This window comes from Carcharodon carcharias, chromosome 7, assembly GCF_017639515.1.
Source record: "Carcharodon carcharias isolate sCarCar2 chromosome 7, sCarCar2.pri, whole genome shotgun sequence".
Taxonomy (NCBI): Eukaryota; Metazoa; Chordata; class Chondrichthyes; order Lamniformes; family Lamnidae; genus Carcharodon; species Carcharodon carcharias.
Window position 1 is genome coordinate 167,256,773 of NC_054473.1, and position 24,607 is coordinate 167,281,379.

At 40.5% G+C, this 24,607-nt stretch overlaps 1 protein-coding gene across 2 annotated transcripts in view; it reads left to right on the plus strand.

Moving 5' to 3' along the window:
• Nucleotides 1-24,607, plus strand: part of cdh13 (cadherin 13, H-cadherin (heart)) — a 1,064,070-nt gene that overhangs the window by 80,363 nt on the left and 959,100 nt on the right. Inside the window, exon 1 of one of the 2 annotated variants that reach the window (XM_041191003.1) lies at nt 19,979-19,998. The exons of the other annotated variant lie outside the window; for it this stretch is intronic. Within the exon in view, the coding sequence (XP_041046937.1) occupies nt 19,996-19,998 (3 nt within the window). The 5' untranslated portion in view covers nt 19,979-19,995. Of the gene's footprint in view, nt 1-19,978; nt 19,999-24,607 lie in introns of those variants that run through there. 2 annotated transcript variants of the gene reach the window in all.

Here is a 24,607-nt window from a genome sequence, read left to right on the forward strand (position 1 = left end):
TTCTCAGAGAGCAAACCAGGAAGTAACAAACAATTTTTGTGTTCACTTTTTATATTATCCCAGAAGGGAAATAAAGATGAAATATACACAGGGAGTTATGGTATAACCTGAAATATTATCAAATTCGAGTATTGAGTAGAATCTGAAATATTATCAAATTTGAGTATTGCTGACAAAAGGGACATGCAGTTGAAACTTTTTGTCTTGCACTCATTGGGACAGTTCACAAGAATACCAACAGTAAAGGGAACAATAGTTTATATTGCATGAGAAGAAACCACTGGTTGGCAAGTGGACTCTGATAGAAGCATTGCCATGGAGAATGCACCAGGCAACAGTTAAGTGCCAAGCTCTTGTTAAAATTCAAACCAGGCAGGTCAACTCTGGTCAAGGTATTGCCATGGGGAATGAACCAGGGAATGGCTGTCCCCCGAGTTTTTGCTTATTGAAAAAGGCGCAAGAGTGGACATGCTCCTTCTGCCTGCAAAGAACAGGGCCTTGTGTGTGAATATATGTAGCTTAGCAGTTAATTGTTCACTGGTGCATTCTACATGGCAATGCTTCTACCAATCAGATCCCACTTGCCAACCAGTCAGCTCTCTCTCTTCTCATGCAATATAAGTTGTTGTTCTGCTTATTATTGGTATCCTTGCTAACTGTACTGACATGCAAGATGAAAAGCTTTGACAGCATGTCTCTTTTTTAATCAATACTCAAGTTCTGTGCTACCCTGCGACTATTATCAAATTTATAAGACATATGTGCGTTCTTTAAAAATTGTGGAATTTTTACTATGGCATGGAGAAATTTGACATTCCACAAATATAAACCTTAATCTTTCAGGGCCAAAGAGGTTATTCAGCAGTAAATATGAATTACTACACTGAAGGTCTACTTACACCTCATTCAACAATGTGTAACATTTTTAAGGTTTTTTTTGAGCAGGCCTAAGTGGGAGCAGAAGTTTGTGTTAATTCAGTGATTTGTAATTGAATTTTATCTGCTAGTATACTGATGTCATAAATCTGAATGTGATTTTACTTGGTGCTAATAGTGGGCCTTTTTTTTGAGGTGAAAAACTAGGCCTGAATACCATGTTATTTGAGTCAAAGCATGGGGATATTGTGACTGAAATGCATAAAACCAGAAATCATACCATACGTTCTCACATATAAGCAGAGAACTTGATGATGCTATTAAAGTAGGGGAGGAAGTATTTGTATGTTGGCATAAAATAGAACAACATACTGGTAGTGGATTCAAAAGATAAAGTGGATTGGAGACTGGTTTTAGGTAAGTGGTTTGGAAAATAACCATGGCGGAGAGTAAAGGATGAGTTCTTGCTGTCTATGTTTGAGATGCTTGGTTATGCTGCTACTAGACAAATGGTGCTGTAGACCAGCCACAGTATCACAAGTACAATTGAAGTACAGAATGCAATCAGCATTCTTTGCTGTAACTTATACAATGCTGATCAGTCCTTCAACTTTTATTCAATTGCAGTTTCCCATTTCCCTTGTGCAAAGCTGGTCTAAAATTTCATTTGATCTACCAGCATATTTAGTAAGAGCATAGATGGTCATCTTATCAATATGTATATACATGAGCTGATTATGAAGTGCCAGAATTAAAAGGAATGAGATGCAAACTCTCATCCAATAAATTATTGGCCTGCCTTTAAGATTGCTACTCAATCTCTTGTCTATTTTCTCCACATTACATCTTCACCCACAGTTTATTCTCATTGCAGTAAGGAAGAGGTGGAAGGTCAAGAAAATCTAGTCTATAGCTCCCAAGTATCACAATTACACTAGTAATGGATGTCTAATTGGCTTATTAGTTTCACTGTGAGCTGCTGGACTTTTCTAAGTACCCTGCTTAATGACCTATTCTGTGGTAATTCTTCATCCACAAGGAGGCCATAAGTAGTCCTTTTGGGAAAGCCTGCACACCATAAATTGAGATTTTCACTCTTCCTTAGCAAAAACATTTGGCTACATTATATTTCTTGTACACTTAACCTGTAATATTTCATCTAAGCTTTGTACAGGAGTTATTCTTCCAAGAATGTGAATTACATTTTTAAATGTTGCCTGATGTCATGTTTAATGATTCCTTTGTCTAACTTTGAATTTTAAACTTATGACAATAGAAGTGTCAAGAAGATATAATAACATTATTTGAAATTATTTTAAAAGTGTTCTAGTGGGATCTGTGTTGATGTGCATGTCTTAATTGGATTAAAGCCAGCTAGTCTGGGTGATTTTATGTATTTTTTTAGCTTCCTTCACCCCACCCCACCCCCACTGGAGCTATCTGTACCTTGCTTGTCCTGTTTTCTACCCTTAATTAGCACATTCCTTAGATAATATCATCACCTTCAACACCTCTTTGTCCTTTTGTCTGTGCCATCTTTTGATTATCTCCGCCTATCACTGGCCCTCTATCCAGCTCTACCTGTCCCACCATCTCCCCCTTAAACCAGCTTATATTTCACCTCTCTTCTATTTTTACTTAGTTCTGTTGGAAAGTCAAACGGACTCAAAACGTTAACTGTGTTCTTCTTCGCAGATGCTGCCAGACCTGCTGAGTTTTTCTAGGTATTTTTATTTTTGCTTTGATGTATAGTAGTTTTGAGATGTTAATTAGATAAACGTAAAGAGGGTAGAAGGCAAAGTGTAAATTTGCATTTGTTAAAAGAAACCATTCAAGACTGCAGATGAAATCTTACACCTAGCTAGAAGACGCCAAAGCAATGTGTTTTTTTTCAGCTTACTAATAAAATTGTTGGATGAAAGGGCTTTATTATTAGAAGAGGTAAATTTAAAAGCCTAGTGATACAATGGAAAATTTACATTCAAGGAGAAAGATGTATATAAAGGAGATTGTGTGTAAGGCAGAGGCACTTGAAAACCCAACAAGTGTGAAAAGCCTCAAGTCTGTCTGCAAGGATCCAGAATTGAAAGAAACTCATTTTGAATGCGACTGTCCAGGGTGTGCTTTGATGGTACACCTCCTGCTTACCTACAAACATCACCAACCACAACCTGGCCTGTTTAAATCCATGAGTTTTACTGTTGCCTTACCGGGGGTGTAATTGAGTCAAATTAATTTGGGGATTTTTGTCATTATTATAGTAGTAATTTTGTAGAGCTATGTATGTATTTACAATATTTCTTGTATTAATAAATGCTTAATTTAGTTTTATAAAAATAAACCTCTTGGAACTTGGTCTTATTACTACTGAATTCAAAGCCTGCATCTCGAAATATACAAATCGCAAAAATGGGTTATGACAGTTGTTTCAAGTTTCCCTCTGAGATTTGAACAACTCAGCCTTTACTGTCGGCTGTGGAACAATAGGAAGTGACATAGTTTAGGGCTGACTGGTTTAATCTGCGAATGCAAATCTTGATATCATACCATCAACAGTATACAGTCATACCTTACAAACTGATGACAGCCCCACCACTCAGTGGCACACCTCCTGCTAACTGCAGACATCACCAACCACAACCTGGTAAATGATCCACATATTAAATCCTGGGTTTCAACCTTCCACGGAAAATATGGACAAGTCTCAGCTGCTTGAGGATGGGTCAGGGAACATGTGGCCACTTGCCCCACTTGTGGAGCATGAGGAACAGCTCAAATTATTATTGTGATCTCCCAAGTCAGACCATCACCCACATAATGAACTTTTGCCCCGTGAGATGCATTTCTGGTGGCATCACAAGCAGTCACACTACACCAGCTAAAGCTGAACTATAACTGCTTCTCCAGCCATATGGATAAAAAACAGTGATAATGTGGACATTCCCATCTTAATCATACTAGCGTGTTTGTTTTAATGTGCCAGAACATTCATTCTAAAGATAGTGATGCTGACCTAAACCATTTTTAAAAAATATCTGCACCAGTTGCAATATTATTGCAAACACTGCCAACAGCAGACCAGCATTAATCATTTTTAGGTCCTGCAAGATCGCATGTAACCTCTTGGTATTGACCCTGTACTGAATGTCAGTGACATACCAGGATAAGAGCATGATAACCGTAAATACTCTAAATATAGTTCCAGTGAAACACCTTTGAAACTGTTCATTAAAAAACATTCTGAGGTGAAGTGATATATTTGGTTATATGTGTGTGTTGGAACTTCAATTGTGGTGTTGTGTAAAACAGGTGACATTGGATTTGCTGCCAATTATACACCCTGTTAACATGCATTTCCATTGAAGTCAGTGGACAGGAAACTGGGTCACGGTATATGACAACCAGCCAATCAGATATCATATTTCATAACCTTAAAGTTGAATATCTTGTCTATCATGTGCAAGGATGTAAAAAGCTGTATGACAGCTTTGTGTAATAATAAACTAGTCATGCAGCCATGAAGACCCAAAGTTCAATCAAAAGGCTGTGTAGTATTAGCTAGTTTCAGCTCGGGCAAGGGAAGGGGCATTATAACTGTTTTCAGGGTCTCCAAATTAAACAATCCCAGCCACTAATTTGCTCCCAGGGTATCTACTTAAGTACACTATCACTGGCTGGAAATTCATAAAATGCATGAGGGATCAGGATCAAGATTGGCCCCTTCAAATGAATGTCCCTTTGACATTCTCTATCAAGGATCACACATGAATAATGGTTAGTTAGACATGGCATTAGATGGTGCCTGATACCAAAGAAATGGTATTCAGCAAGGAGCCAACATCTTGCGAGGATGAGCATATTAATGAGGAATGGATACAGGACATAGGAATGGAAAAGCAGTTGAATGTGCAGAATTGCTATAACACTCCAATCCATACATAGCAGCAACCATAGTGTTACAGTTGTGAGGTTTATAAGATTATTATGTTTTGGGATTATATCTTTTGGCTTATAAGATTGCTATATTTTGTGACTAGCTTTAAGTTTGGGGTAAATGGAAGAGATCATGAGACCTGTGCTGGAGTCTGCCTGACAGTAAGCCGGCGTGGTTTAATTGTTAGAGATCAGAGGAGGATTCAGATTGTTCTATTGAGAAGCGGTGTAAGGTATTTATGCTCTGAGACAATGCCAGCAAGTTCTGAGCCTATAGTGAGTAGATCCTGAGTCTCCCAAATCCCAGAAAAGTGTAATAACAAGTTGTAAACACTGGTGATGTTTACTATTTTTCTTACTTCTAAGATGAAAGGGAGCTGGAATCAAGGATAACTAATTAGCATTCTACTTTGCAATGGGGAAACTCATTAGCTTTATATGTGTGGGGAAGAGTTTAGAGGAAGCCATTTTGATATCAGTTTACAGGCTTCCCTATAAACCCCAGAATATCACAGACAGAAGTGTTGCAGTTTGGTCTTGGAGTCTGCAGCCAACTCAAATGTGGAGAACAAAAGGTGGAATTAGTCAGGCCTGCACCTTAAGTGGAGAAAATGTTGAATCTACCATACAACATGAAGAATGTGTGAGAGACTTTGCACTCCAAATGAAGACTGAGTTTGTGAGGAGGTAAATGAAGCTGGAAGATTTGTCTCACTTGGAGCTGGAGAAAGAAATCTACAGTGTAACCCTCATAGTGCGAGAGCTCTGTGTTTAAAGCTACTGGCAGGGATAGTGAAAAGGAAGCAACTCATTGGAAGCTGGGGACAACTATGAACTATTTGCAATAAGAACTCTGTGGAGAGTGCAGTGTGATAAGTAAAAGGAACCATTTATTTCTATAATTTAAAGTATAAAGTTGCCTACAAAAGAAAATGGTGTTTAGTCAATAGCATTTTATTAATAGATCGATATAATAAAAGTTTGAAAAACGTGAAATCTTAAACTGTCATTTTTTCAGCTCATAACTGAAAGTTCAGATTTATCTTTTGAAGTTATCAGTCTCTACAGAGATCATAACAATAGGCACAAGTGTTTGGTGTATTTTATTGATAATAGTTTGCAATTTAAAATGCTTCCAACAAAGTATGATAGAACATTGAGTACAGAACAGCATTGTATGTTATAATGGCAGAAATCCCATTCATGCACACCATGGGTGATTTTAACTCACTTTCTGCTCTGACAGGATGGAATTTAAGTGTAGTTAGAGTGGATTCAATTTCCCATTCTGTTCTCTTAGATTTCTTCATTTTAATGCCTCTGTTTTGCTGGTGGATTAACTGCCTGTTGGCCTCCACTGGAAGCCTCATTAATATATATGAATTGAAGCCCTATGATGTCCGCAGGGCACTGATGACATTTTAACATGCTTCTGAGTGGAATATTTCCAGAAGCAACTCTGCCGAATAAAACTGTACGGAAGCCAGGGATCTTCCTCAGGAAGATGAGCAAAAAGGCTTTCCTTGGTGGAACCAGGAGGAGCAGGCGTGCTTCTCCAGGCTCCGCAAGGAGCATCTCCTCTTTGTTGCTCTGAACACCCTACACCATATGCAATAAATCTGGTAACTAAAATCTACCAGGCCTCTGACTTAAAACTCTCGGGTGGGAGGGCTGGTCAATCCTGATGGCTTCCACCCTGGAATTAAAATTGACTCTGCAGTTGCAGCCTCACTACAAATGGTGGAATGACATCAGCTGTGTGTAACTTCCTAGGCATAGATAGTTATGGCAGTTGGCAGCTATTGACAGGTGCCACTATTGCTACTGAAAAATATGATGAATAAATGATGTGCTTGTAAAGTTTCTAGGAACGCTCTGTCTATTGTGATGAACGTATCACTGTGATTCTCTTTTCTCATTTCTTGCACTGCACAGATTTACTGTCATGTTATATGTTGGCATAAATCCCAGTTTTATATTTGTAATGGTGTTAAGCCATGACTCTCCCACATTACATAATGTAAAAGCATCTCAGTGAGATGTCAAGAAGATCTGTTGCTTTTAAAAGCATTTTATGCAGAGGTTTTGCACTTTGTCACTTTAGAGGGGTTAGGACTGTTCAGAGTTAATGTACATAATCTTTTTTGTTAATTATCAATAGTGACTCACTACAAGAATACAGTTCAAACCAACGTCTGGCTGTATCAATGTGCTACTTAAAAGAAAATAAGAACACTAAAGTGCTCTTAAGTTTTTTTTTTCACTTCTCCCCACTTACTTGAACAGTAACATTCAGAAATATGATAGATGAGATCAGTGGATTGGCTCTTGACCTCCTTATGCTCTCAATAGCTATTTCTCCTGAGCAAAGATGTGACCAGATAATAGAAAATTCTAACATTGAGTGTCCTCCAAAACAAGGCAGGTGCAAGAAAATATGTATTTTAAAAACATGAGCAACTGTTGCAACCATTATGTAGATTTTCTGTTGAGGAAACAGCATGAGGCAGGCTAGATTCACCTTTTATAGTTGGCAAAGCTGCCAATGGCTTGATAGACGCACATTTCTATTTTGTCACCAAGATCCCAGACATTAATGCGCTGCCATTGTCGTTAAGAATGGAATTTTATCTGTCAAGGGGGAGGGCAGGCTCAGGTGTCTGTGATGCTAAAGTCCTGGCAAATGCCCGCATGTAGGGAACCCTACACCTGCGCACTTCCACATGCAACGGAGCACATTTGGAAGTGATGGAAAATCTCTGCAAAGCTGTCGTGGTAGCCATAGTTTAACCTAGCAATCTAGCTAGAACAGCTAGCACATGGATTTCCAGAGCTGTGTGGACCTCACCGGAGTTCACAAGGTGAGATCGGTGGGAATTCATTCAGTGTTTAAGCATGTCAGTGCAATAGTGTGACTCAATAGCTGCAGCCATGCCTATGGGAAATGTTTGTTTGTAGCAGCACTTATCTTGAGGGCCTGATTTCCCTCATACAGGTAACAGCTTTGTGGATATATTTCACTCACCTTTTACCTTACTTACCTTGGCCTAAAACTACTTTCTGTCAGACCGATCGCAGCGCGGGAGCTTCTTATGCAACCATTATATCAACCTCTCGAGAAACAAGAGGACCAGCAACACCAACATCAGCAGAAGCAGTAACAACACCAATATAAACAGTTGCTGCCTTCCCTGCAGCCAGATAACATGCCACAGGACAGAGGGGAAGGACACAGTTCCAGCTCGAAGGAGGTGATACCCCACAAAACAAGATATACAGGCAGAGAGAGGATCAGCTTCATGATGAAGCAGCAGTGCCTCAAGAGGCTCCGGCTCTCTTGGCAGTTCTTGCTGACATCTGCAGCTCCTGGAACAGTGTCTTCTTCCAAGAGAGACAGGAGGGCATGCGCTGTCAGTGCAGTCAAGGTTAACACAACTCTCTGGCTCCTTCCAGGCATGTGCTGGGGACTTCTGTAGAATCCCACAGTCTGTAGCCCACAAGTCCATATTCTAGTTCAGAGATGCCATGTTTGCTAAGGTTGCATAATATGTGCAATTTGACACTGAGGACAATCAGAAACAGAGAGAGAGCTCTTGCCTTTTCTGAAGTGATTGGGATTCCACAGGTTCTGGGGATCATCAGCTGCACACATGACTCTGATCATCCACTGGAAGGGATTCCGCTTCCTCAATGTGAAGATAGTTTGTGACCACCATAGGTTTATCAAGAATGTGCGCGCAAGATTTCCTGGAAGCTCCCATGCCTTCTACAAGCCTACCGCAGGTATTTGCACCTCCCTGAGCAGGTGGCTCCATGGAGAAGTAGTTTGGGCCTCGTATGTTATCCTGAGGAACTCCTGCAGCAATGACCTGGACTGAGGAGAATGGTCTCCAACAACCACAACCATCTTCCTTTGTTCTGATGAAAGGCCACTTGACCCTGAAACACTCTGTTTCTCTCCACAGGTGCCTGACCTGCTGAGGTTTTCCTGCGTATTTTATTTTTATTTCAGATTTCTAGCATCCGCAGTAATTTTGTTTTTCCATTTTCCTTTGTCCCATGCACATCCCTTTGTGGAGAGTTTTCCCCCTGGTTCTCATTGACTTCAATTTTGCCAGGGCTTCTTGATGCCACATTTGGTCAAATGTTGACTTGCTATCGAGGCCAATCACTCTTACCTCATCATGTTAAAAGTTGTGATGTGTGCAATTAGACTGTTAGTCATCTGGAGAGCAGTGTCTATTAAAATCTAGAATACATTAAAATCCTTGAGTAGATGTGACAATGTGACAATTAATCACACTGCAGTCACCCAAATGTTACACTCCTGCATTAATTTAAATGGGAACGATTTAATCGCAATTCCCTCCTGTAATATCTGCTTTCTCAATTTTTTTTTTTAACCAGAAAGGCAAATGTTCTATTGTCAGGGGGTCTTCAATCTGATTCCGTCTCCTTGGTCACTGCAATAAATTGGAATTTAAAAGCCATTTGCCTTACAAAACTTAATATTTTCAACAAGTCAAATAATGCTTTGTCCATGATTATTGATTTCCCCCACCGCAATATAAATCACATCAATAAATTGCTCAGATCTTTTCCCTCTTCCTGAAGGTGTCACGTGGCTCTTGGTGTTTAGAAAAATAGTTCTGACTGGCTGAAATATCTAAGTAACCAAGCCTGCCTACATCTTTGAAATATTTGAATTGTTTGCTTCTCCAATGCTTTAAGAAATAATTTATTCACTGCAAATTGAATCAAGGTCTATGTATGATGGACATTGTTGCGGTTTTACAATGGATTGGATTTGTAGTCAACAGTGAAGCAAGAACATTTGCAGCTGATCTCAAAGATCTAGTGATCTGTGGTTGCTTGCCTGACTGCAGTTTAAATCTGGCACCACGTCAAGGGGATCATTTGGTGTGCAGTAGCCATGATAGCAGTAAGCAGGGGAGGTGATGGCATAGTGGTATTGTCACTGGGCCAGAGACCAGGGTAATGCTCTTGGGGGACTGGAGTTCAAATCCCACCATGGCAGATAAAAAATCTGACTGATGACCATGAAACCATTGCCAATTATTATTAATTATCAAGTGGTGTAAAAACCCATCTGTTTCACTAAGGGAAGGGAATCTGCCACCCTTACCTGGGTACAGCAATGTAGTTGACTCTTAAAATGTCCTCGGAACAAGGGATGGCCTACCCAGCAATGCCCACATCCCATCCAAGCAGTCAAACACAGCAAACTTCCTTTTTAATTTACTTCACTTTTTTTTACTTTCACTTCACTTTTCACTTTCAGATATTGAGCACCTTCATTTTAATGTCTATTTTCATCTAAACAAACGTTAAAAGATTTTTTAAAGCGTTTTTATCATAATAGCAATTTGACAGTCTACAATTCTAAAATTAGTTTCTCAGGTAATTATGAAATTAAAGTATGGTTTAAAACTTTCAACCAAGCATAACTTTTCCAGGGTTTTTAACAGCAAGACTAATGATACAAGAGTCGAAGTTCTTGTCAATTCATAGAATTCTCATTGATTGGGGCTCGGGTGGGGTGTAGTGGTTTCACCTCTGGAGAAGTGTAATATCACTGAAAGCACCTTCTGCATCATTCTGCACATTATTCTGCGCGTGTGGATTTGTAAGGTTACTATCAGTTTCAGTGGCGTAATGATAGCAAAGGCTGTCAGTTTTGCTGTCATTACCACTGCTAAATCTGGGTCAGTATATATCCATATATAAATTGGGAGTGCAGTCTGATCTTTCAAGTTAGAACAATTACAAATTCTTTGCTATCCTCCTCCTCTTGCTCTTTCCATTCTTGAAATCCAGTTTTGTCCAGCTCCCCGCACCCCAAGCTATTCATAATTAACTAAAAGCCCATCCCACCAGGCCTACTCAGTTCACTTCAGAACCTTTCCTCCATTTATCACCAGAAGCGCTCTTCCATTCAGCTATACTTCCAGCCCTGCTACTTCAGCCTTCCACCTGAACACAATCTCTGCCATTAACAAACGCCAATCACAATTACAAGAGGTAATGTGATACTATTCAAAGATAAGATGACACTTTTCTCTGACTAACCGTGACTAATATCTTTTTTATTCATTCACGGGATGTGGGCTTTGCTGGCTAGGCCAGCATTTATTGCCCATCCCTAGTTGAGAAGATGGTGGTGAGCTTTCTTCTTGAACTGCTGCAGTTCATGTTGTGGAGGCACACCCACAGTGCTATTGAGGAGTTCCAAGATTTTGACCAAGTGACAGTGAATGAACAGCGATATATTTCCAAGTCAGGATGGTGAGTGACGTGGAGGGGAACTTCCAGGTGGTGGCATTCCCATGTGTCTGCTGCCCTTATCCTTCTAGATGGTAGTAGTTGTGGGTGTTGGGAGGTGCTGTCTAAGGAACCTTGGTGAATTACTGCAATGCTTCTTGTAGATGGTACATACTGCTACTGTGTGTCGGTGGTGGAGGAAGTGAATGTTCATGGATGTGGTGCCAATCAAGTGGGCTGCTTTGTTCTGAACTGTGTCAAGCTTCTTGAGTGTTGTGGGAGAGGCACTCATCCAGGCAAGTGGGGAGTATTCCATCACACTCCTGACTTGTGCCTTGTAGATAGTGGACAGGCTTTGGTAAATCAGGAGGTGAGCTACTCGCCGCAGGATCCCTAGCCGCTGACCTGTCCTTGTAGTCACAATATTTATGTGGCTAGTCCAGTTGAGTTTCTGGTCAATGGATGTGGATAGTGTGGTATTTGGTGATGGTAATGCCATTGGGCATCAAGGGGTGATGGTTAGATTCTTTCTTATTGGAAGCGTGAATGTTACTTGCCACTTGTCAGCCCAAGCCTGTATGTTGTCCAGATCTTGCTGCATTTGGACATGGGCTGCTTTCAGTATCTTGAGGAGTCACAAATGGTGCTGAACATTTTGCAATTATCAGTGAACATCCCCACTTCTGACCTTATGATGGAAGGATGGCCCATTGGTGAAGCAGCTGAAGATGGTTGGGCTGAGGACACCACCCTGAGGAACTCCTGCAGTGATGTTCTGGAGCTGAGATGACTGACCTCCAACAACCACAACCATCTTCCTTTGAGCTAGGTATGATTCCAACCAGTGGAGAGTTTTCCCCCTGATTCCCATTGCCTACAGTTTTACAAGGGCTCCTTGATGCCACACTCAGTCAAATGTGACCTTGATGTCAATGGCAGTCACTCTCACCTCATTTCTGGAGTTCATGTCCATGTTTACACCAAAGCTATAATGAGATCAGGAGCTGAGTGGCTCTGGCGGAACCCAAACTGGGCATCAGTGAGCAGGTTATTGCTAAGCAAGTGCCACTTGATAGCACTATTCTTGACCCCTTCCATTACTTTACTGATGATGGAGAGTAGACTGATGGGGCAGTAATTGCCCAGGTTGGATTTGTCCTGCTTCTTGTGTACAGGACATAACTGGGCAATTTTCCACATAGCTGGGTAGATGCCAGTGTTGTAGCTGTACTGGAACAGCTTGGCAAGGGCCATGGCAAGTTCTGGAGCCCAGGTCTTCAGTATTATTGCTGGAATGTTGTCAGGGCCCGTAGCCTTTGCAGTATCCAATGCCTTCAGCCGTTTCTTGATATCATGTGGAGTGAATTGAATTGGCTGAAGACTGGCATCTGTGATGTCAGGGACCTCTGGAGGAGACCGAGATGGATCATCCACCTGGCACTTCTGGCTGCAAGTTGTTGCAAATGCTTCTGCCTTGTCTTTTGCACTGATGTTCTGATCTCCCCCATCATTGAGGATGGGGATATTTATGGACCCTCCTATGGAAGATATGTCACTACCATCATTTAAATAGGGTGCTGCTGGGAAAGCCTTACCTATATGGTAATTACCAGTGTCATCTGTGCAAGCAATAGTGATTGGGAGAGGTTTTAATGTACTCAAAGCTAGATCTTTCTAGTACTGCAGCACTGGATCAAGACATCCAATTAGTCCTGCTACCACAAACAACCACCCCCATACGCCAACCCTGCCCGAACAGGAATAAACTGATGTGGGCAAAGAATCGTCCAACACAAACAGGCCATTTGACCTTCTGGGAACTTTGTGGGGCGGTGGTGGGGGCTGGGAGTATGGTGGTGGGGGAAGGTGGGGTTGGAATTTGATTAGTTGAACAGCAATTCAAATAATTAAATTATCCTCCTGCTTGCAGACATCTATTGATGAAAGACGTTATGGAATATTTGCATAACTAAATTCAAGCTCATTCTTGAGCCGCCATATTAAGTGCAACGTTTCAAGGTGCATATCTGCCAGTGTTAGCTATATAAGTGAGTTTTTGTAGTTTACTGGGAGAAAAATCAAGGGATAAGCCAACACATCCTATTGCTGACATTCATCCATTTGAAACGCTTTTAAAATTGAACATCAATTCTTCTCCTCGTTTTATTAATTTACTAAACCATAGCTAAACTCCCGAGCATCAGTCATGCCAGGGAATTTTTTTCCACAAAGGGTTTTTAGAAAATCCCACATTGTGATGTATGATATGAAGCAACCAAGAGTTTTATTCATTTGTTTTAACACTGAACAGTGAGATGTGTTATTGTGGGGGAAAAAGCTATAAGTTCTCTGGTGCTCTGCTTATTAGGGTGCAAGGAATGAAACAGCATAGGAGAAATCCCAATTAGAATACCCAGTAAGCAAAATTATAGAATAAATACAGCAAAGAACATTCTTAAATACAAAATTCCATCTGAGGCAAATTAAAAGACACCAAGCCAAAGCAGCATTGGAGGATATAGGGGGACATACATGTCCATAAAATAGCTGGTAAATTTGTGGCAAGGCTGATTGTCAGATTTGAAAAGGTTAATACCTTTTAGGTGAAGGGTTATACTAGTGGGGGGAAAAAAATTAGTTGCGATATTATTCAGATCATTGTTTTGAGAAGAATTCATGAAATGGCTGAAGGAAATTAGAAAGATAAGCCTGTGGTTCTCCCAAATCGACATAATTGGAGACAATAAGATCAATCTCTGCAGGGATTTCTGAAAAAAAAAATAAAAAGAACTGTCTCAAAAACTGCAAATCACTTGTCAGTCCTGAAGCAAAAAAGTACACATGCATATCAGATCTTCATATCTCATCTGGTAGCATCTAATCATGTGATGCATGGTCTGAGTATAAATTCCAGCTTGACTCGTCCAAGATGGGAACAGCAATTATAAAAATTATGCATCACCTTGCAGATATTTAGTAATGGGGGTCTGTGTTGCTCCAGTATTAAAGAGCAATTTTACACATCGCTAGAAATGAAATGGAGCTTGTTGCAATATTTTCCAAATTAGAACTCAAATTTCAAATGCTTGTTAGTGGGAGGAGAGGTTTGGGTGATGTGCCATTGCTTTTTTTTAATTCCAGTGGCTCTTGTCAGAGAAAAGGGCCAGGAGTTAGGTTATACTGGAGAAACAGCACCTGAAACAACATACGCATGTCTAAAAAAGGTCTACAATTACATTATTCCTGCCAATCAGCACAGTGGTCATCAAATAGAAGGTCAACTACAGCCTATTGCTATAGCTTGCAATATAAGAACAAATTACCCATTGGAGGACTAGAATTCTAATTGCAGCCTTTACTGTCATTTGCACAAGGGCTCAGCCTGTCTCTTCTTCCAGCAGCCTTCGCGAAGAGCAAATTAAACAGCTCACATCAGGCCAGTTAGCAAGTGTGACTGTGGCATCCATGGCAATATGCTTGGGTTGGACTGGCCTGTCCTCTTGCACAAAGAAGATAGCAATTAAGGTGGAACATTTTAATTTTGTTTAGTCTAAGAGTGTGAAAATTGTGCAAATGAAGTCAGTTTTTGGTTCTTGCATCTCTCTTGCAGCTTGTAGAAAACATCTACCAAATTATAAGTGTCAGGAAATCCATGCAAGTTTATAACCTAGGAAGGTCTTCTAGTATTCGGAAGATTAAAATGTCAGTTTATTTTATAAGGTGCCTAGTTAACGTCACCATAACTTTAACTGCAGATACAGAAGAAACACACAAAATATCCATGTAATAAAGATTTTTTTTAAATGAGGCAAAAAAAAGGTTCATTGTGCTTGCACCTAATGTGTAATGGTTGTTATGAACTTTGAAATACTGAGGAGCTTGTGGATTTACAATGATCCATGGAATGAGATCAAAGTGCGTCATATTCTAGGTGGCTAACTTAATGAAGAATTAAAGTAGTTGGCTTATTAACTTGCCACTTTTATGTGGGGAAAGTCTTAAATTAGGAATAGTTTATTTTAAAGAATTGCAATGGAAGCTGTTTTATATAATTCCGAGAACTGGGTAGAACTTGACACTAAAATAGAAATAACCTTGTCAAATGAAAAACTTAAACTTCAATCAGGTAATAATGTGGCCAAAAAATGTTCCACAGTAGATTTAAAAAAAAAAGCTTGCTGATCAGCCAGAGGCAAATTCCTTTTCTTTTGCAGAGATTAAAACAACTTCACATTAATGAGGAATATTGTGAATACCCTACTATGACCCTTTGAAACATTTCATGTGCTATCACACCAACTTTTCCCATAAGTATAATGGTATATTTTCCCTTCAGAATTAACTTAATTTGGTTAATATTCGGCTGCTAAAATATTACAACACTCTTGGGTCAGTGTCTGAATTGTTTTTTTCTCTCGATTTATTCATCAGAAAATACCATAAAGCTGTAAAGAAACCAAAAGAGCACGTTAAAATTGTAACCTGCTTGAAGGCATAGGATTGATTTGGGGTAAGTGGCTATCTTTTAACTACCTGTCTATTTCCTGCCAGATAGACAAGAGTTAAACTGGGCCTTTTTCAGCCAGCCACTTTCTAAATTGACACTTTTACGTCCAGGAAGGAAAATGCCACAGATGTTCTCTTATCTCCCTAGTTTAGGGAAGATCTTGTCACTGATATATTCTAGAATAGGCTTTCACAGAACCTTCACTTCTCACGGGTTTTCTTTAGCGAAACAACATAACTCCTCCAGTTTGTTCTTCAGGAAGTTCTACTCACAGCATCCTCATTATCTTCTTCGGCTGAACCAAAATCTCTTTGCCTAGGGCAATCCTGTTTTTGCCTCCTTGATCTGTTTTAACTCAAGGGAGATCATGTCAGTCATTTTCAACAGCTCCTTGATGGCAAACTTCGATTTGAAGTGCTTTTTCTTTGGGACTTGTTTCATTACAAAAGATATAGGAGTGTGCATTGTGATTGCACCCTTACTCTTCCCTTTTTTTCTCTGAACCTCCACAAACAATTCTTAAGCCTGTCTTTCACATAAGCACAGAATCACTACAGCATAGGTGGAGGCCATTCAGCCCGTCGTGTCTGTACCTGCTCTCCGAATGAGCCCTTAACTCTGAATACAGTTAGGGCCAAAATTCCACTTACCTTCTTAATACTTGCTGGACCTGCATGCTTTTGGTGCTTCATGTACAAGGACATCCAGATCCCTCTGTACTGCAACATTCTGCAGTCTCTAAAACAAAAACAGAATTACCTGGAAAAACTCAGCAGGTCTGGCAGCATCGGCGGAGAAGAAAAGAGTTGACGTTTCGAGTCCTCATGACCCTTAGACAGAACTAGGTGAATCCCAGGAAGGGTTGAATTCAACCCTTCCTGGGATTCACCTAGTTCTGTCGAAGGGTCATGAGGACTCAAAACGTCAACTCTTTTCTTCTCCGCCGATGCTGCCAGACCTGCTGAGTTTTTCCAGGTAATTCTGTTTTTGTTTTGGATTTCCAGCATCTGCAGTTTTTTGTATTTATTCTGCAGTCTCTCTTCATTTAAATAATATTCTGCTTTTCTATACTTCCTGCCAAAGTATTGTTCCCTGCAAATGTTAAAAGCTACAGTACAAAAATTATACTTGTATCAGCGTGCATGACACACCATTTACCTAAATGAATCACCATTTGCTTATGTGTGGCCCACTTCCCTTGCACATCTAATTTTATTTGGATTGTATTGCATTATTCTGTAATCTCAACCCTTGCATATATTTTGGTGTCACCTGCAAATTTATTACCACGCTTCCAGCATCCCAGTCCATGTCATTAATTAGGTCCACAGGGCAAGCCCTATGGGACACCACTAGTAACATGGCTCCAAGCGGAGCCACATCCATTGGCTACAACTTCTTGGCTGTAGGATTGGAGCCAATTCCTGATCCAGCATTTCTGATTCCTACTATGAGACTCCAGCTTGTGAAGTATTCATGTGAGGAGCATCATCAAAAGCTTTCTGAAAGTCCAGTTAGACAATGTCAACCTAAAATAACCTCATCACAGCCCTAATGACTTCCTCAAAAAAAAACCCCTAATGACTTCCTCAAAAAAAAAACCCTTCAAACTTGTTAGGCAGAGCCTATTTTTCCAGAAGTTGTGTTATGAATTTACTTCAAACAAAAACAGTGACATAGGAAACCTTCAGTTTTGCATTGAAGGAAATGGAGAATTAAAATTGTTTAACATAAAGAGCTCTAGAAAGATTAATGGAAACTGTACATGTAAATAATTAACACCTGAAGATAATGGATACAGACTGGCACTCCTAACTGGCTCTAACTACAAAAGAAAAGGAATCCAAAAAAACTGATCATTTATCAATGATCTCTTTAATCGCCTCAGCTGATAGACACGTCTATCTCTAATTAATCCATTTGCTTCTTCCATAATTTATGTGCACCACTCAGCACAATACAATGTTGGGAATTAGAAATTCAGTTGAAATTCATTTATGAAGTTGTACGAACATTAATAGTAATTTGAAAGCTGCAATAGTCATTCAGTACTCAAAGGAGTATCTAATATGTCTTAGGAAGAATGAGTCAAGCAAGACGGTACTATGTTTCAGCTCGTAACTAATTCTTTACTTTATAGGCTGTAATTATCTCAAGTACATCACTTAGCATATTGAACTTCAAGTGTCACCCAAACATATGTCAGAGGAGTTTGAGGTATTACAAGTGAAGGCACATAAATTGCAAACAAATTTAAATCAATTGTTTCCATAATAAAAACATTTGTAAAAGAAATAAAATATTTGAGGGAGTTAAGGTTGTTCTCATCATTAAAAAAATAAATAAAAACAGAAAATGCTGGACAAACCTGTTAGCATCTGTGGAGAAAGAAACAGTTAACATTTTGAGCTTTTATCTTAATCTCATCATAACTGCTGCAGGCGCTCATAAGAAATACATCCTTGTTTTAATGAGCTGTTGTCTTTAGCTAATCTATTTTAAGATCATACTGCTCATGTAATTCCTAATCAAGAGCCTTTCCTCAATCCTTTTTTAGGAGGAACTAAAATCTTAACAAATTGGTTAATTGTTGAGTGAGTCAAGGGAAGAGATAACAGTGGTGTTGGCAATAATTTTCAGTACCTCTCTGGCAACAGGAGAGGTGCCAGAGGACTGGAGGACAGCCAGTGTGATACCGTTATTCAAGAAGGGAAGAAGGGAGAAACCAGGGAATGACAGGCCAGTCAGTCTAACCTCAGTGGTGGGGAAACTGTTGGAAGCAATTCCGAGGGACAGAATTAATCTACACTTGGAGAGTCAGGGATTAATCAAGGACAGTCAGCATGGTTTTGTTAAGGGGAGGTCACGTCTGACCAATTTGATTGAATTTTTTGAAGAGGTGACCAGTTATGTAGATGGGCAATGCATTTGACGTAGTTTACTTGGGCTTCAGCAAGGCTTTTGATGAGGTCCTGCATGGGAGACTGATAACAAAGGTAAGAGTCCATGGTATTCAAGGCAATTTGGCAAATTGGATCCAGAATTGGCTGAGTGGCAGGAAGCAGACGGTGATGGTCTAGGGGTGTTTTTGTGACTGGATGCCTGTGTCCAGCGGGGTTTCACAGGGATCGGTGTTGGGTCCCTTGCTGTTTGTGGTATATATAAATGATTTAGACTTGAATGTAGGAGGGTTGCTCAGTAAGTTCGCGGATGACACAGAAATTGGTGGGGTGGTAACTAGTGAGGAGGATAGCTTTAGATTACAGGAGGATATAGATGGGCTGGTCAGGTGGGCTGATCAGTGGAAAATGGAATTTAATCCGGATAAGTGTGAGGTAATGGGACAGGTAGATAAGGTGGTTAAGAAGGCATATGGGATACTTGCCTTTATTAGCTGAGGTATTGAATATAAGAGCAGGGAGGTTATGCTAGAACTGTATAAAACACTGGTTAGGCCACAGCTAGAGTATTGCGTGCAGTTCTGGAATCCGTATTATAGCAAGGATGTGATTACACTAGAGAAAATGCAGAGGAGATTTACCAGAATGTTGCCTGGACTGGAGAGTTTTAGTTATGAGGGGAGATTGGATGGACTGGGGTTATTTTCCCTGGAGCAGAGGAGATTGAGGGGGGGACATGATTGAGGTGTATAAAATTATGAGGGGCATAGATAGGGTGGACAGGAAGGATCTTTTCCCCTTGGGGAGGGATCAATAATGAGGGGACATAGATTTAAGGTAAGGGGCAGGAGGTTTAGAGAGGATGTGAGGAAGAACTTTTTCACCCAGAGGGTGGTGGGAGTCTGGTACTCACTGCCTGAAAGGATGGTAGAGGCAGAAACCCTCATAACATTTAAGATGTATTTGGATGTGCACTTGCGATGCCATGGCATACAAGGCTATGGGCTTGGTGCTGGAAAATGGGAGTAGAATAGTTTGGTACTTGTTTGACTGGTGCAGACTTGATGGGCCGAAGGGCTTTTTTTTGTGCTGTAGACCTCTATGACTCTGGATATGTTCTTTTCCTGGTCCCATTTATTTGTATTATTGACTTGTGATAATTTTTGACATTAGATGTATAAAGTGAGAACTGGGTTTGGTGGGGTGGTGGACTGGGGATGGAGGAAGCAGGTAAGGTGCAAAATATCTGGAGGGAATGTTTAATCTAAATCACTTCATGACACAAGCTGTGAAATTGTGTATGTATATACATATGTCTGTATAGATGTAATATATTTCTAGGTGTATGTATTTAACTATATACGAATGTGTATGCTTATCTCTGTACGTTTTATTTTTTAATCCACAGGTGGACATGACAATGTATTTACTGATGCATATGAAGATACTGAATAAAAACAATTGATGAAATGTTGACACCTGACAGTTGTTACTTCAATGGTTATTAACATTTAAATTTTACTTACAATGTAAATGTTGATTTCTCTTCATGTATACATCTTCCCTCTTGATGAGCAATTCCCCAATAACTCTCAGCATTCCTGTTTTACTGTGGCACCATTCCTTCCTGAGCCCTTTTTCTTTTTCAAACACAAACATAAATTTTGCTTTATGGTTTTGCAGTTCCTGGGATTTATTGACTTGCAGTTTTCTAACTACTGCCTGTATTGGCCATCAGCAGTCAGTCTTAATCAAAACAATTTTAATATGGAGCTCAGACAGTCTATTTTTGCTTTAATTCAGAACACTGATATGCCCTCCCTCTATCCAGACTTCTTGAATTTGGCAAGCTGATATGCCAGGGCAGGTGTGTGTATGTAGCTCAGATAGCTGCTGTGTATTCTCACTTCATCATCCAAACATGTTGTGTTGTACAGGCAGAGGTCCTTCTCTTACAAAGCAACATCTGAACTTCCCTTTACTAAAAACACAATGGACAGTTCATTGTCGTTGTCCAAGTGTGTATTTGTTTGTGTATATATCTTAATCTTTCCCACTTAATGGTTTTTATTTATGTCAGGGAAAATATGATAAATGAATAAAAGAGAATCTGCATTGTTTAGTTTCTGGAAATCACTGTTCAACAAGTCTTTATGTGCCTCTTGTGAATGGACCTTGGGATTTGTATTTAAAATCACCAATTTGCTTCTGAAAGCCAGCCTTAGCCTGAGCAAAAAGCTGTGAGAAAAACACTGGGTGCTGTAATGAGACTCTGATTTGTGTGAAGGGACTAAGACTCCACCCTGTATAATTTTTTAGATAAAATATATTTAGATATATTCTCATTGCTATCTCAAAAACTGAATCTCTGTCTGTCTGTGACCATTGAACATGGCAGTATGAGAGAAACTTGCACCTCATTATCCCTGAAGTGACACTAACAACCCCACTGTGGGCTGCACGGACTAAATTCAAAGACAGCTATACCAAAAGCCATTTGCATTTCATAACCCGGGTTGGCCAACTGGAACCTGCTTGTCTGCTGAAATAAAAGGCTCCATAACCTTCCTTTTAAATATGAATGGGTTGAGATATTTAAACATCTTGGGGACTCACTCGATGGATACACATCCCTTGTCAAAGCCAGAGTGGAAACTTGGGAGTCAAGTGACATAGACCTCTAGCTTGGGTCACACCAAAACCGAGGAGTAGGGAAATATGCTACCGCTTATAAAGGGGGAGGCAAATCAACACACCTTTCTGTTTATAGCTGGGTGGTGAGAGGAGAAATTAGCCCCGTTTATATTAACCCCCTCCCCCCCCACCTCCAGTCCATAACACCTATTTTTCAAGTGATTTAGGCTAGATACTGAGGGATATCTAATAGCATTCTGGCACAAGAGCTTTGAATTACTGATTACAATTATTTCTCTAATGGTTTAAGCCTACAACCACAAACGTTTCAGACAAGCCTTCCACTGAACACAGACAAAAGTTATTTCACAGAATTTTGGCAACAAGATCTTGGTAGGTTTGACTAAATGATGAATAGTAACTGTGTTTAATAGAGGGAAATTAAAATATGGAATGTTGCATAAATATAGACTTTCTAAAATTGCAGACTTCATATGAATCACTTAATAGAATTAACTTCCTATTGAGACTAGTAAATACAAGAGGATTCTGCAACAATGTCCTTGCATTAGTTATTTAAAAAATGGTTATATTAGCAGGAACCTGGAGGGATAGTTAGTTGGTGGGGAGAAAGGGAAAAGCCTCCGTGGTTTTTGATTTGAAATTAAACCCACTGAGATGGGCAAAAACAGTGAAAGGGAAAAGATAGAATGGATGAAGCATACGATGTGTCTGAGTTGTACAACAAAGAAAAATATGCAAAGCCAAAGGAGGTCCAAATATGAGCATCTTCCAGTAGGATCATTGGCTTGGGATCAAGAGCAGAAAATCATGGCTGATTTATTGTTTTATTTCCCTCAAAGCTTGAAAAGAAATAAATGTCAGAAATTAAGTATGACAGAAATAGTTGTTTAAAAATAATTTAAGAAAAATGCGTCACCCCCAAATAGATATTTGTTCAGGCTTCTTAAAATAGAAGTTCAGTACCTTGCTCAGTGGGCTTATTAGTGAATAGATAAAGCAGACAGCCAAGCCTATATTTGATCTATGCTGAAACAGTTGGGATGCTTGTTATTATGTTCAGTTGCTAACAAACTAGAATAGACTTCAGACAAGATTAGGCTCAGCTGCGAGGTGCTTGTGGCCATGCTACTTGTGATACAAAGATCACAAGCATGAAGTACAGATGAGTAGGGCATTCCGTCTATAGCATTCATTCTTTCATTGATGATTTTCCACCACCGCACTCTGAATGATTCCTGAGTTCTTGTTAACACCCTTCCTCAAAGACCATCCCAGAGTATTTATTACCCTTCACACAAACAAGTGCTTTCTGACATCAAGTCAGAAGATGTCTTTTGACAGTTTATACCTCTTTCCATTTGTCCTTCAGCTGAGGGTTTACTTAAAATAATGCTCTTGATTTATCTTTTCTATACTGCTCAGTATTATACGTAATTTCTGTTGGCTAATGCCAGAGAATGACAATGAAGGTATCTTTAACTAGGAAAATCTAAAACCTTTTGGATGTTATAATGTTTTAAGTCAATTTTAGGACAAGAGAAGGGGAAGACTAGCCTTGTATGTTGTATAAAACTAAATTGATGAAAAATCAAACATATGGAAATATACAAAGAGGATTTTGACCAATTGTTCATGTTAATACTGATGGTAATGATGTGTGGTCAGGGGAAGGGAGGGCTCGGGTGATTGGTGGTGTTGAGTGGTCAGGGGGAGGGGTGGATAATCAGGGGTTGGGGTTAGTGTGAGGGTAGTTTGGAGGGGGGGGTAATTGAGGAGTCGAAGGATTAATTGGAGGGCGAGAAGGGTAGTTGGGGGTCCAGTAGGGTAGTCGGGGTTGGGGGGGTTAGTACTATAGTTACCAGGGGTTACAATTGGTTTTAATCCATCTAACATTTCCTGTAGCAGTGGCGAGGGACGGGACATTGACCCAGAACTTCCATTCTGGGTTGGGGGGGTCATACCCTGGAAGTAACTTGGGGCCCTTCTGCTAAGAGAGTCAGACCATCCAAAGTCTCGGGTTTAAATATTGGAGAGACCCAGGTGCAAAGTAATTCCCCATCAGAGGTTTAACTTTCCCAGGCAATTCCCATGTAATCCTTGTGTATGGACTTTGGGTGGCGGTGGGGGGGGGGGGGGGGGGGGGGGGGGGGGGGGCGGTGTCTTCCCACCCCCCTGCACATCTTCTGGGGTACCTCCCAGGGTATCCTCTAGGCCAACATGTAATGTGCGACTTGAGCACATGGACTGCACAAATGTTGTAACGCGCACCCTTTATCCCACTGGCATTAATCTTTATAAACATTAATGGAAAAGCTTAACTCAGAGGAACAGACTATCTACATCGGACATTCACGGCCGATACCCCAGATCCACAAGGGAGATCGTTGAGCTTAAATCCTGATATCTAATCTGCCGAGTAGCGGAGTTGAGTTGGCGGACCTTCTACTACAAACTTCCCATGACCACGTCAACCAGAGGGAATATTTACCTCCTCATGGCCTCTTGAACTTGGGTGCTTTCCAGGTGGTCCACTGAGATCTCCAGCAACTGTTTGCCCACTCCACTGCTGCTTCCTGGTACTTTAGCTATCGTCAGAGACTTTGGTCTTCCATATTCCTGGCCTTGGCTCCACAATGCTGTGACTTACCAGTCTCAGGCTTCTGCTGCTGCTTCTGGTCTTGCTCCATGTTGCTTTCCTGCTCTCCTCTCTCTCCTCCTCCCTGAGACTTCTGGCTTCCTCTCCTTCTTCAGCCTGCACTCCAGGCTCAGGTTTCACCCCCAGCCTGCTGAGGGCATCACTTCTCACCCTGACGCAGGCCCACAGGTCCAACTGAGTTTCCTGCTCAGTGTCCTCCTGAGCGCACAACCTCTACTGGTGGGACCGGGTGAACTGCGGGGAATGCCCCCGAGTGCCTGGGGTCCGGAATCCAGCCAATGTTGGAAGTTGGGGTGCTAAGGTCCCGCTCCTCTCCTTAGCTACAATAAAAACAGAAAATCCTGGAAACTCTCAGCGGGTCCTGCAGCATCTGTGGGGAGAGAAATATAGGGTTAATGTAACCCCATCAGAAAGAAACTTGCAGCTCATCTGGGGTTGAGGTCACCTCTCATCTTTTTCTCATGAAGGAGGTAGATGAATTAAGTATGTGGGGAGGGAGGTGGTGGCAATGTGGTTGACCCTTAAATGCCCTTTCAACAGGGCAATTAGGGATGGGCAATAAATGCTGGCCTAGCTAGTGATGTCTACATCCCATAAACAAATTAAAAAGTTTTTTTTAAAAAATTATGTAGATTAAAATTTTAGCCACTAAGTTTTGAAGAAAGTAGGACACTGAGACAAAGCCATCCATAATATCAGTCTGGGAAATCTGTAAGGCTTCCACTGGACATCCAGCATAACTTTGGCAGAAACCAGACTTCTTTGTGCTGGTTCTCCATAATTTCCAGAATTTTT